This window comes from Python bivittatus, unplaced genomic scaffold, assembly GCF_059951505.1.
Source record: "Python bivittatus isolate LINGU-HERP-01145 unplaced genomic scaffold, Pbiv_v1 ctg000960_np1212, whole genome shotgun sequence".
Taxonomy (NCBI): domain Eukaryota; kingdom Metazoa; phylum Chordata; class Lepidosauria; order Squamata; family Pythonidae; genus Python; species Python bivittatus.
In genome coordinates this window covers 5,253,882-5,272,361 of record NW_028277124.1, presented here as the reverse complement: position 1 = coordinate 5,272,361, position 18,480 = coordinate 5,253,882, and the positions used below count along the sequence as shown (strand labels likewise).

General features: G+C 34.9%; 1 protein-coding gene across 2 annotated transcripts in view; it reads right to left on the bottom strand.

The window, feature by feature from the left end:
• Nucleotides 1-337: 337 nt before the first annotated feature.
• Nucleotides 338-18,480, bottom strand: part of TENT4A (terminal nucleotidyltransferase 4A) — a 36,988-nt gene continuing 18,845 nt past the window's right edge. The window contains exons 6-12 of one of the 2 annotated variants that reach the window (XM_015889213.3): nt 16,773-16,901; nt 14,684-14,897; nt 12,626-12,752; nt 11,484-11,584; nt 10,901-11,067; nt 9,476-9,634; nt 338-3,560 (exon numbers count right to left, since the gene is read on the bottom strand). In XM_015889213.3, the coding sequence (XP_015744699.2) occupies nt 3,378-3,560; nt 9,476-9,634; nt 10,901-11,067; nt 11,484-11,584; nt 12,626-12,752; nt 14,684-14,897; nt 16,773-16,901 (1,080 nt within the window). In that variant the 3' untranslated portion in view covers nt 338-3,377. Of the gene's footprint in view, nt 3,564-9,475; nt 9,635-10,900; nt 11,068-11,483; nt 11,585-12,625; nt 12,753-14,683; nt 14,898-16,772; nt 16,902-18,480 lie in introns of both variants that reach the window. The other variant, XM_088131373.1, reaches the window with a different exon arrangement.

Below are 18,480 nucleotides of genomic sequence, written 5' to 3'. Positions count from 1 at the left end.
CGAGTGGTCAGTAAGCGAGGACTACCTGTATTAATGTTTTAATGCTGTCAAATAATGAAGATATGATTTTCCCATAAAAAGCATGCAGCTGGTCATGTATGTATGAATGTTGCTTAATTAAATGATATGAAAATGGAGCATTCTTAAGAGCAGTTAAGATACTATAAAGGTTACTGCTAGCATACTTTAACAAATTATATGTCAATAATGCAGCCTAGGAAAAATGTAGTTCATAATAAGTCATTCGAAAACCTAGCCTCAAGAGTATAGGAGTTTTTCATTAACTGAAATCTGAAATATTCCACTCACGCATACATGTTTTGCAACATCTATTTTGCATCTTTGCTTTAATATTTCCAAAGTAACTTTAATACACTGCTGATCTAGTTCAATAATTTTGGATGTAATAGTTGTAGCCCCAAAGTTACACTGTATACAAATTGGAATGCCTACCATAACCTTACAGAAAATTTTGTGAAGGTTTACCCTCAAGGAAATTGTCATGAAAGAACATCAGGATTGGCTTACCTCTATCAAGATTCAAAGACAATCTATCTCAGAACACCAAAAGGGATGGCTATCTCTCATTACCTTTTTATGAACATCTTAGTATAATTTGGTTAGACACCCTGATATACAAAATACTGGATCAAATGGAATTTTGCTTTGATTATAAAACATAATTGTGATAACACAATGCAAATAAAAAGATCACAGTGACAGATGAAGAAAGCTACATTACACCATGGACATACCTGCCTTGAAAATTTATTAAAAATCAAAGAATACAAAACTTCACATAAAAATATGTATTTTTAGCTTCCCACATTGTTATTACACACAAAAAAGAATCTGAACATGATATTTTAATCAGCCATCCACAGAGGCATTGAATGTAACCAGAGTGGTAGCCAGTGCAATTTATGGTTAATCATGACTGAATGGGACATGATATCTGCTTCTTTTAAGTCTATCCTGCTTTTAAATGGAACTACTTAGAACATCAATATTTCAATAATGTAGATTCATAGTAATATTGCTAGCATGTAGAATGACTATAGGTCTATAATCAGCCCTTGAATGGTTTATTCAAGTTTAGATCTCTTACTGTACCAGATTCTACTACGAGCCTTTCAAAAGGTTGAAAAATAATCAAAGCAAAAATACTGATTCCATTATCGAGCTGAGGTTTTGGCAATTCACAATCTGCTTACTATTTATTTGTTGTACAATTACTGTTCACCTGAAGTATTATCAACCTGAGGTTGATAATATTATCAAATGTTGCTTTGGGGAAGGAAGGAATCTTCAGGAGAGGCTTTTTTTTTTTTTTTTTAAGGTGGGTAGTATACTTAAGGAGCTTCAGTATAAGAGGGGCATAAAAACCCGTGTATGTATAGAACATAGTTTGATGGTTCAAGAGTTATTCCCAGAGGAAATAATATATAACCTGTGATAAGGAGTATGACTGGGCAACTTGCAGATAGAGATAAACAACCACAGTGTACATTTTCAGTAATTGTCTTGTTCATATTTTCCTTATACTTGCAAACTTCATATATCTTTCCATACAGATGCTGGCTAGTATAGTAAACCTTGTATTTTATGCCTGTCTTTCTGATTATCTTACAATCAATTTAAAAGATATTTAACACTAGATCAAGATGAATTGTAGACAAAATGTGCTACTCTGCTTTGGAATGTTGCAATTTCTTCTCTAGTGCTATTCAAAAGCCCTGCATTTGTTTTGAACATTTTTTCTAGCATGTGCTACATCAGCTTCTGACCATTCTGTGTCAAACATTCACTGTTTAAGAACATTAATTTCCATATACAATTAAGATGTCAAGGTAGAATTTCTTCAAGCAGAATAACTAAATACAGTGCTTTGAAAATTTTAAGAACTTGTTTTTTAACAAAAGAAGAAAAAACATGAAAAATATGCAGTAAATGATAGTAAGAAACATGGTACTTCTTAAATTTAGGGCTAGGCCATATACACAATTTGGGGCTTTAAAATAAAATTAACAAGTTGCCATGATGATACACACTTGCATAGTATACCTGTATGCATCTTTAAATCAGTTGCTTGCCATACAGATCATCTCACTACCACTGGGCTGTGTTCTTTACAAAACAACAGACTAAAATTTCAGAATGCATAGAGAAGCCAGAAGGTACATTTTAGGTAGTTGCTCTCAACAGAACTAATGCAGGCTGCTAATCAGATTCCTTAATGGAATCACTACACAGTCCTTTCTCCACATTCTTTAAGTTGGATGCTTTATTTAACAACAATACTTGGGCCCAAGCAATCAGAAGGTAAATAAAATTGATGAACGGTATCTGTAGCTTGCAGTTAAAAGTCAGGGATGAATGGATGGCTAAATTATATATTTTTATATATATATATATATAAATAAAATTACTATTACAAATCTAGTTTGTGTGTGTATATATATATATAGATTTGTAATAGTAATTTTTGTTCAGCTGTAGGAAATAAGCTGAAGATTCAAATTTTTCTACATGATCCCCACTAAAATAAACATGAGATCTGTAAGAGCATTAGATGGTATTCTAGCTCATTAGATTGAATTTAATATTACATGCCAGACTAGTGAGCTAAATAGTCAAAAGCCTTTTAACTCAATAATTGTTATAAATACATAAGCCAGACCAACAGTTCCACTACAAATTAGGAAGCGTCAATATTATCAGCTTGATGTGTTAAAGTGATTGCTCAGCTAATCCACCAGAAGCATGAACCCAACTTAGAAAATGCAACTTGGGAAAGGATCTGTAAAAACAAACAAAAATCACACACACACACACATACACACACACACAGATGTGTGTGCATATGTGCACACCCTCCATTCCATAAATATTTTCATGAAAATATGAATAAAACATTCCAAGTTATTGCACGTTATGTTTGATGTAAGGCAACAAAACCATTTTTAGAAGGAATGGGAAGGTGGTGAACAATGCCACAAATAAAGTTTTGCAATGGAAAGTAACATTCAAGCTACCCATTATCCTTCCAAGAAAACAAAACAACCAATTATGAACAAATGCAGCTACAGCAAAGTGCCACAGCATTTATGGTCCTCCCAATAGTCTTACCAGAGCTGTTTCAGCACTGTAATAATCATGGATAGGCAGAAGACAAACTTCCACAGTTAATAAGGCTTCACGATAAGCACAATTATTTCTTTTAAGATGGACTCCACCACCACACAAGAAACATGCAAACGTTGGATGCAGATACTTGGCAACATCCACAGACAGATGTACTCAGTGCTGGTCTCAAATCCCCCCAGAGCAGTATCACACACACTGCATTAGTCTAAAGAGGATTCTGAAGTTGGCCATTATCTGCTAAGGCTAATAGGCAAACTGTCCCTGTACTTCTTTCTCCTCCAAATATTACGGTTGTGTTGGTGATGACCTCTGTTGCTAACTGGCTGCCTTATAGCTCCATTACTGGCAGAGCTGTATCCGCTCCCTTGATTATGATTATGAGCTCCTTTCACAGTAAACTTCATTCCATTGTGCTGCTGAAAACAAAGGAAATATTTAATATTATTGCCAACTTTTCATTAATGTTGTCCTATACAGTTCCTAAGTAATGAATTTATACTTATGAAAAAGCGACAAAGCATTCAGATATTAACAAACAAAATTTCTGAAAAAGTTCCATTCAGGAAAGTTAATATAGTACTAAATTACTTCAAAGAATTCGAGGACAGACAGACAAAGAAGATATTAGGCCTGCTGTTTTTGAATCTTAATGGGTCACTGCCTTGCAAAAAGAGCATTTTAGGAGAGCAGGAGGCAGATGAGGATAATCCTGTGTCATCTGTATTAGGAATGTACAGAATGTTTCATTTCTGAACCATTCTGAGTTAGTCTGAAACAGCTGTTTTACATTTTAAGTATGAAACATTTCAAATACGAAAGAAACAGTGCATCTTGGGCTCAAAATAGGGTCTTTTGAATTCAGAGTGATCTACGTATCATTATGTGCCATCCGCTTTCTAGGGGAAGGATTCTGATTACTTTTTATGTTAATATTCATTGCTGTGATTTCATTAATTTACATTTTTCTTACTCATATGCTATCTTACAAGGAGCTGTACCCTCAAACACGAGATACAAATAATTGAGATAGAAGTGGCATACTTCTGTGATCTAGATTACTGGATAACTTCCAGCACAACACACCACTGATTTGAATATTTTAGACATTTTTTTCTGGATCTGACGACATTACAAAACAGCTGTACTGAAGCCTAAACCATACATACTTTTGCTTTAAAGGGTTAGAAAGATTTATATTCTCCTAATTCAAAGATGAAAAAAGACTTGCATGGCAAAGGTTGAAATGTGAAGTTTTATAATCACTTTAATGGTAAGGGCTTCTGGATAATCAGTGACAGAGATTATTGACATTATTATCACTATTATTGACAGAAGGCTGATAGGGCAAGATCCTACTCATAGTTGAATGACATTATGGAAAGTAATTTTGTAGAAAAATAGCTAGCCCTTCAATCAAAATGAGTAATTGAGAATGAGTATTTATCTCTGAGTAGTCTTAGTTTGCTTATGAAACAAGAGTTAAAGGAATGCTTAATTAAAAGTATCAATAGAAATAGTAGACAATTTTACGCTGTTTAGTATAAATACATTTAGCTGGATTCCAATTATGACAGCAGCTTTTAATGAATGCTTTGAAGAAGTCTATATGCTTGTGCTCAAAAAACTCTCTGGAACCTGAGGTTTAACGTCTATGACCTATTGCTAATGTCCTTTTGTAGGGTGCTTGTGAGGATGCTACCTATAATATATCAACCCCTTGGAAGAAATTTATTAATTGGACCTGTTTCACTTTGGTTTCAGGTCTGGTTCTGGGACTGAATCAGCTTTAGTCATCCTAGTGGACTGTTTTTATGGGGAGGGAGATGATGAAAGCTTGTTGATTCTTCTTGATATCTTGGCATTTTTAATAATGGTAATTATGGCATCATTTTGAATTGATTTTGTCAATTAGGAGTCAGAATCAGGATTCAGAGGACAGCACTGAGTGACTGCACCTTGGCTAAGCTGTCCCATTCTGTCCTTGTTGCTATTCAACATCTATAAGTTACCACTGGAGGTAATTATTCACAGAACTAAAGTTTAATCAATATGCTGTTATTCCCTGAACGAGAGGATATATAACAGGATCTTCCTAAATATGTCACTGCTAGGGCTCTGCAGCAGTTTGGATTCAAGCACAAATTCTTTAAAGAAGCTGTGCCTTTTTCCAAGACTGAGCATCCTAATAACTAATAATGGAAGAACAAATGACTTCAATGGCAAGAAGTGTCTTTTTCAACTCCACCTACTCCTGGAGAAGCATAATCTGACCACTGGATTTACACATTAGTAAACCCAAGCTTGGATTATTAGCGAGTGATCAATTTATATTTAAAGTTAGCCTGGAACGCCACAACTAGTTTGTTAAAAAGGGTAACTGGGCATTTAAATAATAGAATCACAGAGTTGGAAGGAGCTATTTAAGCTATTAAGCCAATTTGCTTAATGCAGGAATCCAAATTAAAACATCCTGACAAATGAATGGCTGTCCTTGGCTTACACACATCCAGTGAAGAAGAGCTTACCACCTCCTTGATTAATAATATTCTGGCTAAGTGCCTTTACTATTAGAAAATTTTTCATAACATCTGACACAGCCTTCCTACAGCTTCAGGCAATTATTTCATGGCATACTAGAGAGTATTCTTTTTTTGCATTATACTTCCTCAATACTAGCTATCCCATTCAGAGATAAAGCAATCTGCAAATCTGATAAGCCTTCATTCCACCTTTTCACCTAACTCATTGTAGAGGGCAGATACTCATAATTAAAAATGTTGAAGAGTACTTGTCCAAGGATACCTCATTTCAATATCATGAGGAACTACTACTGAATACCTCTGAGTATGGTTTGCAAATCAGTTGTGCGCCTGCCTAATAAACTTAACATCCAGTGCATATTTAACTAATATGCTTACCAGATTCTCATGGAGTACTTTATTGAATACTTTGATTTGTGGAACTCAGGATATAATACGGTCACGACATTTATATAATCAAATTTTAACAGAAATACGCAATTTAAAATATGAAAACAGATTAGGCTTAGTCTGACAAACTTTTCTCAGAGTACAGTGGTACCTAAGTTCACGAACGCTTCTGTTCACGAACAATTCGGTTCACGAACAGCTCCGGTTGCAAAATTTTGCCTCCGTTCGCGAACGCCGGATCGGGTGACGAACAGGATCCGCGGCCATTTTCCCTCCCGTGACACGTGGTCGCGGCTTCCTGTAGGGAGGGGGACTCTCCCTCCAAGCAATAACCGCCTCCCCACCCGCTTTCCTGTCCTCCACGCCAGAAGTCGCATCGAGCAAGGTTAGCGTTCTCTCCCTTCGTACTGTATTTTGTTTCATATTTTTGTGGTTTAAAAAAAAAAATGGTTCAGAACGGATTAACCATAATTACATTGAACCTTATGGGGAAATTTGATTCGGGACGCAACCAAAAATCGGGTCGCGACCAAATTCGGAGGGGTCAGAACGGATTAACTGTATTTACATTGAACCTGATAGGAAAATTTGATTCGGGTCGCGACCAATTCGGGTCGTGACCAGAGTCGCGGAACGAATTAAGTTCGTGAACTGAGGTACCACTGTATGATGTGATAATATAATTTAGAATATTCCCAGCTATCAATATAAGATGGGGATCTGTGTTATGGGGATCTTCCATTTTTTCCTTCTTTAAGACAGCGTTTGCTTTCCTCCAGTCTTCTGGTACTTGCGGTACTCCAGGATTTTTCAAAGACAATGAACACAGTTTCAGTCAACCCAACAGCAAGTTCTAGTTCCTTCAGTAGCACAGGATGAAAATAATCTGGCCGTGAAGATCTGAACTCATTCCGGGGCAGTAGGCAACATCTGGCTATTTTTATCAAGCTCAAAATAGAATTCTGCTCTTCAGCTGACTAGTGGAACTTACATCTTCTCAGACAAAACTGAATCAACATATGAGCTGTAAACATCTCATTCAAAACTAGTTTTCCTGACACCTCCTCCAGAGTTTGTTACCTGGATGTATTCTTCCTTGATGACCTGGCTATATTTCCATTTACTATGTGATCTTCCTTTGTTTTTAGATTTTCACTAAGCTTTTAGTATAGCAATGTTGACTTACTTCACACTGTCCATTAAATCTTTATTATTTCTTAGGATCAAGTCAAGGATAGATGAATCCTCTGGGATTTCCTCCATCTTTTGAAAGATTTATAACTGCATTTCTAATTTTTACTCTCTCATATGAATGAGAGAAATGCAAATTTACTTGAAGTAGCACCACACAATAATCTGTAATTTTGGCAAACATATTCATAAATTAAGAGGTACTTATTAGTCCTGAAATTAAGGGAGAACACTGAAGACAATAAAATTCAGAAATGTAAAAACGGTACTTAAGGGGATGTCAAAATTTTGGAAACCTAAGTTAAATTTGATGAATGTAAACTACATTTAGTTGTGTGTCCTTTCTTTTTATTATCTCAGGTGTTTAATTTATTTGACTTATCATTTTTTACTACTTTTCTTCATTTTGCATAACATTAATTTAAGTAAGTTACAGGAAATAACATGATGGCTTTTGCATACGTATGTCATATTTTATCTTCCTATAATAACCCAGCTTTTTATTTCTTACACTATGAACATTACTGTACTGACAACAAAAGCCTTGAATTTTATGATTCTATGTCCTTCCTGATTTTTCACTGAGCAGTTTCATAGTCTTCAGTAGTTACTTTCTCCAGCCTACTACTATACACAAGTACTTATCTTAAAATTTTCTGGATCTACATCTCCATTTCCCACAGGATTCAGTTTAAATCCTCCTGCCAAACACATTCTTTACATTTGTGAATTTTAATTCATCTTGGGCCAGCACTCTATCCTCTAGAAAGTACAAACTATGGTCTTGGAAATCAATCTCTCTTATCAACATCATTCCCAAAATCAATCAATCACTTTGAGTATTGATCTTTTACAGGTCACTCTTCTATGGACTTGAACAGATGGATGAGAAACAGCTTGAGCTCCCAGATTCTTCAGCTTTGTTCCTAGTGTTTTGAAGTCCAAGATGATATGGTTATGGCTTCTTTTGGCAGTCTTATTTATCCCCACATGGATGAAGCAGTGGATTTGATGAGTCCGGGCAGCTGCTCTATCACATCCTACATCGCTAACTGTGCTTCCAGGATAACACATTTCATGAGCTAGCAGGTCTGGCTGGTACACATATTTTCATGACTTGTGCCTTACAGTTGTATTAGATTCATATTCTATCAGGGAGAATCTTTCCTTAATGGTAGATAGATGACTTGAATTATATTTCACTTTCATATCTTTGCAAGACAGCATTTATTTACCATCAAAGTACAGAACAATAATAGTGCTTATTAACATGCTTTCATCTTTTTTATTTGGTTTTTATTTTTATTTTCTATTTTTAAAGCATTCCAAATCTCCAGTTGATGGCTGAATTATAGATTTAAAATTATAAAGTTGACATGACCATCTTCTCCTCTTCCAAGAGAAACACTGGACATATGTATGTCTCTTGGTTTCTGATAAGAAATCTGGAAGAGGGGAGCAATTAAAAAGGTCAGAGAGCAATAAATTATTAACCATCTAGTCCAACAATATCGAATCAATTGTAAGTGGGATGAACATTTTTTATTCAATTAGTAATAAGAAATCTTGTCAGAAAGATGCTTTTTGGTATTCCATGTGTGTGTGCATGTCCGTCCTCACACATACGCATGTAAATACAAACACATTCCTTTGGAAAATGAGTATTATGTATTAGATGAGTAAGTAGTGCTGTCATATTTTGGCAGCTTCTAGATCACTGTCTCTTTCAATATTCTTGGCTGAATATTCTTCCCATATCCATTGGAACTTTTCTGTTTTTTAGCTTGATCCAATTTTTCTGGATATTCTTAGCAGGATATTCTTAGAACTATAGCTTGGCAAATCTAATACACTTCTGAAGGAACTTTTCACTTGATCTAAAAATCATCTATGAATCCTGAAATTTCCAGGAGAGTGGTTAATATTTAAAATGCTTGTTAGTTACCCTAGCTAACAAGCTTTTTGGGGTTTTCTATATTATGAATTATTTAAATTTGTTTTTATAAGAATTGCTATCTTTTAAACTATTTCAATAATTTTAATCCTAAGAATTGCTATCTTTTAATCTATTTCAATAATTTTAATTCTAAGAATTGCTATCTTTTAATCTACTTCAATATTTTTTTCTTTAAGGTGCTGTTCTGGTTTATTATTATTTTCAAAATGCTTGCTTGAGCAAATTAAAACAAAGGGAATTTTTCACATACCTGATTATTTGTTGCCACAATCAACGCTCTTGCAGGCACAGACTGATTTTTACCACTTGGCATAGTTAATGCTGGATGTAATCCAGCCGTAAGTGGAGATGGTGCTTGCAGACTGAAGTGGTACACATTAGGAGTTGTGCAAGGTGGAGTATCAGAATCCTTGATGTTACATAAAAGGAGAAAATATGGGATTTTATTTTATAAAACAGATTTTATCTTATCTTATTTTATAAAACAAAAGAAACCTGGGATGACACATTCAAATAACAGAAAGTACTGTCACTGAAATAAGTCAGAAAGCTGCCTTTTACTCAATTTAGGATTTGAATTCTCCTGGAAAAACATTTGGATTAACACAGAGGATATATGCTACAAATATGGAAGACTGTACAACAGATGTACCTTGGAAAAACCCTAAATCAATAATTTTGGCCTGAGATCAGTTCTTCCTCTGAGGCATGAATCTTGCATAAATCTCCATAGATATTATATCTCCTGTGAGATCTGGGATTCAAAAAAAGAAATGCCTACTTGTTTTAAAAGATTAGCTGAGCATGTTATTGTCCGAATGATTGTATTGAGTGATTGTATGTGAAGAGAGGAGGCAGTGCATGATTTTGCACTGGACATATGTTACAGAAATAATCTCTCTAGAGGAGGATCAGAGAGAAAATATTTTGGAAAAATAACTGTTTCTGACCCTCCATTACTACACTATCAAAATAAATTAAATAACTGCCTCGAATAAATAGTTCCTAACACTACCCAGTTGCTGTTCTTCTGGATTAAGTAGAACTTCAACTGATTTTTCATACCAAGACTGAGCTAGTGAGCAATTTTTATAGTGTGTACTACTTGCTATGCTCCAGTCAGCAGTCATGATATAACTATATGTGTGGAAGGCACAATTTATCTGGGCTTTTTTGTTTTCTTTTGTAGCTCTTCGCCTTTAAGGACCTGCTAAATTTCTGTGTAATTGTTTTCGCACTCGTAAATATTTTTAAAAACTAGAAAACATTTTAGAGTAAAATCATAAACATGAGATTAAAATAGAAATAATGAAAAAGAAAAAAAGGTTTAATTTTTTTTTAAACTAATATAATCTCATTCTGAGTAATTCTTTAAAATCTTCACATTAATTGAAATAATGGTTTCAAATCAGTTTTCTGATCATTTACTTATGGTAATATATTGGTTACGTTTCTAGATAGATTATCTATTATTTAACACAAATTTAGAGAAAGCTTAACAGGAACAGTGATTTCAAGCTTATGTGTGTTTCAATAATATGAATATTACAATAATGTTTGTAATCTTACCTTGCATTTGTATTCTTATAAAATAGTTTGTAATCTTATTCAGATGCTGTATTAACTTTCACAGGTATGTAGAGAACAGCTTAAACAGAAAAAAGATAAAACTTACAACATCACTGCCGGAAAGAGATGACACCGAAGAGGCAGATGAGCCTGATGATAATTGTTGCATATCAGTAAATGACAAAGTCAAAGGTTGGTTGTAAAGCATTTCAGTATCTCTATTCTGGGTTGCACTCTCTGGAGGTATTGGTTCTCTCTCTTTCAACTGAACACCTATTAGCACATACATGTTTATATGTCAACACATTTCCTTTTCACTTAAAAAAAGTACAGCTCTGTTTCGAGTTTTGTTCGCTTTACAGTTTTGTTAGTTTTATTGCACAAAACATTGCTGATTAATGTTTGTGCACTGATATTGTATCAAAGATGTTTAAGGTTGATGTAACAATGAAATAAATTACAGTGTGTACTTTGTTAATTTTAACAAATTAAAATCAGGAATCATAGGTTGTGCCAGATGTGGATTCACATGTTTTTATCAATAAATCATAACAAAGCATTGGGGGAAGCCATAGAGGTAGCCTAGGAACAAAGTAAGAATTGAAACATAGGATAAGAAAATAAGAATTGGAAAAGTATGATTTAAAAAAATCTGAAATGTATTTTTTAGGATCAATATATTTACTTACCAAGATCTGATGAAAAGTTAGCTTTGTTTCCCCATTTTTTTTTAATCCACGCTCTGTAGTCAATCACTTCTTCTGTCACTTTAATAATTCTTCCTAAAGTACTAGAAGAAATGTTGACTAAATTTTGATAAATCAAAACATAGCAGTGAAGCAATTTATTTTTTTTACTTTGAATTTCACTATGGATAACATAAGAGCAAAGAAACTTTTTTTCTTTAAGATAAAAAAAGAATTTGTACACATTCAGGGGCAATTTCAGTTTTTGCAACTGATATTAGCCCTTCTTTCCAGGGTGCTGTCTTACAATAGAATAAGTAATATATAGCCACAGAACTGAATTAAATATACATACATACATACATACATACATAATTTCAAATTTAGATTCCACCCATCTCACAAAGAAGTGACTCTGAGCGGAATCTAAATACATTCTTCAGAATCCTTCTTTACAGTACTCAGACTTCCTCCTCTGCTCATACTTACAAATTTTGGCAGTGCAATGGGCACTGAGTTCTGATTAGGCTTTAAAGATTTATATTTTAAAGCTTAAAAATGTACTACAGTGGTACCTCTAGTTACAAATGCCCCTACTTATGAATTTTTCGAGATACGACCAGCTCTGGCCCCAAACATTTACCTCAACTTGCGAACTCGCCTCGACTTACGAACCAGATCCACGGCCATTTTCTGCCTGTTCCACGTGGTCCGCGGCCATTTTTCCGCCCTGCCACGTGGTCCGCGGCTGTTTTTCCGCCCGTGCCACGTGGTCCACGGCCATTTCCCGCCCGTTCCATGTGGTCCACGGCCATTTTTCTGCCCGTTCCATGTGGTCCACGGCCATTTTTCCGCCCTGCCGCGTGGTCCGCGGACGCCAGAACGGATTAACGGTAATTACATTAAACCTTATGGGAAAATTTGTCTCGTGTTGCGACCAATTCGAGTTGCAACCAGAGTCACGGAACAGATTAAATTCGTAACTCGAGGTTCCACTGTACTCAAAAACCTCAGGACTTCTACTGGCCTGCCCACTTTTTTAACTGCAGCACCTGGCATGCCACTCAAAGCCCACATGCAGCCTTTGGTTTTTACAAGGCTGTAATACTTCAGCCCATACAATGAACACAATCGCAAATAGTTACCTTTCTGAATCTCTATTAGGATATGATTTTGCAAGTGGTGATACTGCATGGCTTAGAACAATGTAAGCATAGTCAAAAACTTGCTTTACTTGCATGGCACCATAACAACTTCTTCCAACATCATTGCCTGTAATAGTCAAATTTTTAAAAATCACACTCGTTATCCAGTTGACTCCAAATTGCTTTCGCCTGTACTTGTAATGCTTAAAACCCTTGGAATATGCAGTACATTTCAAGGAGAGATATGTATTCTTTGTGCATGAGCATATGTACTGACTGGTGCCTGATCCCCCCATTCTGTTGTTTGACATGTAGAACTGGTACTTTTTTAAAATAACAGTTTGCTGCATTTCAGCTTTCATTTTCTATCTACCTTTCTTTAAAGCTGAAAGAAGAATGAGTAATACCAACCATATCATTTTTGTTCTTCACTGGATTTGGGAGCTCAATATTAAGCAGCTTATGTCTATACTAGCTATTTTTTTTAATTGATTTAATTTGATTTAGAAGCTGCAAAACTCCAGAACAATTCTAGGCAGCTTACAGATATACAGCCATACACCTTAGGTCAAATCTGTATATTATGTATAAAGTTCGTTCACATATAAATCTGGCTACTTATTTATTCAGTGCCTTCCAAGAAAGTCCTCCCATACCAAGAAAGCTATCTTCAAGCCTTCAATCCACAGTCTCCTATTATAACAAGAGCTATTTCTTTGTTACTAGGTCATTTATGTTTTACTTATTCTTTGGCCTATGGATAGAAAAGCAATTGCTGTAATAACAAAAATGTAACTGCACAGCTTATCTGATAATTTTGTGGAACTACACAATAAACAATCCAAACCTAAACTATTTAAACAACATCACTTAGGCAGAAAATAGCACTGGGCCATGTTCAGGTCCTACTAGCCTGGCTTACTTGATCTATCAAAAAACAGAGGCTGGTTTAGGGCTAGGCAATCTGGTACCTCCAAGTCTTACAGAGTTCAACTTCCACAGTACTCTGCTATGGCAAGACTAATTGGGGCTGATAAGAATTGTCTAAAACATCTGAAGGGAAACCAGGTTGCATAGTCTTGTTATAGATTAGTATTCTAATTCACAATACTGAGAATACACACTGTCCTAACACTTACCAAAATTCTCTGAAGTTATGAAACCACCCCAGACAAATCTAAAATTGTTAATTTGTTCTATAAACATTTGTCCTAACTTGATCAGGATGAATGTGCTTGGGATTCAGCTGGAAACAAGTTTTTGTTTTCTGTGTACAATTCTAAAGAAGTATTTCAATACTCCTTTGTATCAATGCAGTTTGAGCTACAAGGGTTGTACATTATGTTCCTTTTCTTATTTGAATGATTAATCTAGCCCAGAGTACAAATATCAAACTTTAACTCCATTCTTCCATTAACGAGAAAGAGAGAGAGAGGGAGACAGAGAGAGAGTGGGAGACAGAGAGAGAGAGAGGGAGAGAGGGAGAGGGAGAGGGAGAGATGCTGCAAAGATTACTGGCTGCTGCCATCTCATTCAGATAAATGTGCCAGCGTTACTCTCACTCTGGCATATGTTCTTGTCAGGCACACAAAATCCGGTCATATACATGCACATTGGTCGGAAAATTATTTTTTTTTATTACTGTCGTATTTGTGAATGCTTGCTAACTAAAGTAGTAGCTAAATGAGGAGTGGGCATATACAGCTTTCTATCATCTTTCCTAGAAGTTACATCCCTCAAATGAATAGGGGAAAGAACACTACAAGTAGTAGTTAAGATTAATAGTTAGACTGGATTCGAGTCAAGGTCCCATTCAACCATGAAGAAAACTGAGTCCAGTGAATATTTCACAGCTTTGTTCTTGTGAGGATAAAATAAAGAATAACTCCCATAGATGCTGCCTTCAGTCCCCTCCCCTCCCAAAACAGACATGCTGTAAATGTAATAAACAAATGTTGCATAACAAGATCTAAGAGTATCCTTTTAAACATTTCTTCCAAAGTTTCTGGGTTCTGTATTATCAATAGAAATTACATAAAGCAGCTTATGTCATCTCACCAGGCAGAAGAGGATCTTCAATACATAACATAGATGGTCGATATCCATTAGTCATGGTTTTCATGATTTCTTCTTTGGCAATATAGGCACCTCCATTTTTTATTCTAATACCAGTTTTTAAGTAATTAAAATTCCTTCCATAGAGTTCAAAAAATTCTATTAGAAGCATTCCTAGATTTTCATCAAATCTTCCAGCATCAATTCTTGGGTGCAACTATGATAAATGAAAATTACACAATTTTATTTTCATGCACAGCAGGTGGTATTTATATATTTTCAGCTAAAAGTAATTCTTCCTTAATTTTTTAACAGCTTTTTTTTTTACATTGCAAGACGACAGCATTTGTCAGTGTTAAAAAAGTACAAAATGTCTTTATATGACTTTCTTAGAGAACAAATGTTCCACTGCAGAAATCTGATTCTGCCACACCTCATCCCCACATTTTAAAGAATAAAAGTCCTCAACCTGGAAGAAGATGCGATGGATATTACGCTATGTCTGATATTTATCAAGGATGTGGAACCTCTAGTGCATTACAGATTTCTCACACTTAATATACATACTAAAAACCAAAAGTAGTATTACCAGTATACCAAAATAGGTACTATATTTACCCAACAAGAAAATAATTATCTATAAATTGTGGATGGGAAGACTGCATTACATTCTCTGATAACAGAAACTACTACTGAAAGGAAGGAATTAGCATGAGGTACAAATGGTTGCAAAGAAGTAGTGGGAATGCCTCTGAAGAATTGCTGTCACCAATAAATTCTTGACCAATGGGACTCAAGCCCGCTGCTCACTTAATGAATTTTAATCCATTCTGATGTGCCAATTACCTCTTCTCCTCACCCCATCTCCACCTTTTTTTCCTTTTTGCCATTTCTGCTAGGAGAAAATGGAAATATGTATTTGTGGGTCACAGTGGTTTATATGTATAGAGGGGATGGTTTACTATTTGCAGATGGGCAATCAAAGTTTTAGTAGGGTACTTTATTTTTTAGCCAATGCATTTTAACCAGTTGTGGCTCTTGCCCTCCCCGCCCCCACCTTTTTGGAGTATGGCTCAGAAAGGGTTTTTTAAAATTAACACTATTGGCAAAGAACATATATGCATACACATATACAGGTGTGCCACATTCTGGCTGCAACTGACAATTCTAGATCAACAAAGTGAAGAAATGGGCATCACACCGGATGTTTTCAATGTTTACACTTTTTTTGTCTGTTCTTTTTTTCTGAGGCTTCTTAAATTCAAGGTCTTTTGAGTAAATGTAGTACTAGGGCAGTTGGATTAGATCAAAACTAACATGCATTCAGAATAAACCCACTGAAATGAAAGGTTAGTCAATACTACTTTATGTTGATTGATTTCAGTAAATCCATTCTACACATTCATTAGCTTACATCAGTTTAATCATTACAGAATTTTAAAGTATTCTAAAATATTGGAACATGAATAACAAATCAACCCATCCATATCCTTTTATAGCTTGTACAGTCTTCTCTTCATGAAATCTACTGTGATGCTATTTAAGATATTTGTCCCTAACTTAAACAGCTTAAGAGCTGTTTCAAAAAGTATACCTTTTGCCATGTTTTGATGGGTATTCATATATTTAATATTTTATATGCTTTCATTAAACTGGTCCACTATGACAATACTGCCACAGCTGCTAAGAGTTTATGACAGCAAACTGAAACTCTCAGTCAAACCAAATGCAGCTCTTGGGCCCTAGAAAGTTGTCCATTTCTGTTATAAATAAAAGACAGAGGACTCTTTAAAGAATGACATGCCACAATCAATCATCAAATAATTACAGATAGTCCAATGTAATAAATTAGATTCACTTATTTATATAAAATATATCGGCCAACCAAAACAAGCATTTAAGTGAAAATTTAATTAGTGTTAAAGAAGACATTACAGTACTCCACAAACTCTATCTGTATTCTTAGAAGATTTGTGATGACGTTTTACAGAATAACAAGTTTTTATTTCTCAAAAAGTCACATAAATAAAGAAAACAGCAAATATCCTTACACATGGCTTTTTTAAAATGATACTTATGGAAAACAACATACCTGTAAGAAGCTAATTGCCATTAAAATTAAGCTGTAGGAGCTAATTCCACCAGTAAAAACCTCATTCAAATCCCTCTGAAGAAGGAACTGCTTTAATACTAAAATCAAGTAAGGCAGCAATGAGTATTTCTGCAAATGAAAAACACAGTCAGTTCTATACAGAAACAATTGTGCTTAAGATTATTTACCAAGAATACAAAGGAACTCATTCCAAAATAATATACCAGATACAACAACAGTTGGGCAAATAAAATAACAAATGTTTATTATCTACATATTTTTCCTTATAAGAATGGGCAATGGTTTCACTCATTAAAATTTAATAAACTATTAATACCAAAAATACAAATATTAAAGCAGTTGCTACAAATATCATGTCACATAACTATATGGTACAAAGACATAAAAGAAAAAATAAGCACAAGATAAAAAAATCAAGGCACCACTGTGAACATATGAAAATGTTCTTAATCTTATACTGCTTGAACAAGATCACTAAATGGCAAGCAAACTTTTATACATACACAAACTGTAGACACAGAAAATTTATTCTGTTTATTCTAACAGCAGGAACTTGCTTTCAAACTGAACATTAACATGAAGTAAGATCACTTCTCAAAACCCAAGCAGAAGAAAAAAGGCAGCACATATTACAGTTAAGCAGGTGTGACTTACAAAATAATCTATGACTGAACAACTATTCTTATAAGAACATCTAAGCAAATAATTATCTCTGTTCATTAATACGCAAATAAATATAAGTACATATATTTCTGTATATATATTTTTTTGAATATAGAGCTCCTAGATTTACAGGTAGTCCTCGCTTACCAACTGCCTCATTTAGCAATGATTCGAAGTTATGATGATGTAAAAAAAAACCTTTATGATCAATCCTTGCATTTACAACTGTCAGTCTCCTACATTCATGTGATTGCCATTCATGTGCTTTGCAACTGCTTTGTGACAAGCAGAGTCACAACAGAGAAGGCAGAAGTAAAACTGTAAGTTGTGGTCATGTGATTTTTTGCTTAGTGACCACAGTGCTTTGCTTAACGCCCAAAGGGGAAATAAGGTCATAAGCTCATTGCAGTCACGTGATTTTTCGCTCAGCAACTGTGGGGCTTAGTGACACAGTTGCTGGTCCCAATTCTGGTTGCTAAGCAAGGACTACCTGTATTAGCTTCAGTAGCAGGAGCACAAATTTTGAGTTACAACATCTAATAAATGTACTGACAAACACAGGCTGGATTCACAATCTTGCTAAGGTATTATTTTTAAGCAGAGTTTATTGAATAAGCCTGAATTACTGGTTCATAAATAATGCTAACTACAAACCACAGCAGGGTTCATACACTGCAAGAAACCATAATGTAGTTTGTTTGATTTTGGCTTACCTCGATGTGTAAACCTAACCATATACTGATACTGACTGATCTTTGATAGTCACACTGTCTGTCATAATATTGGTGTGATGGATATTTTTTTGCATGCTTGCCAAGCTAGGCTAATTGCTCTTAGTTTAATGATTGCCTAAAACCTAAGCCAATATGGGCTACTGTTGCACTCTGGACCTAAACTAGAAAAATGGGACTTTCACCAATACATGTTAAGCTAATTACCTTGTCTGCTTTCCTGGAAAAAGAAAATCATCTTTTTTTTTTTTGTTTCTCATGCATGTTACCAATTTATATATGAATGGTTCCAC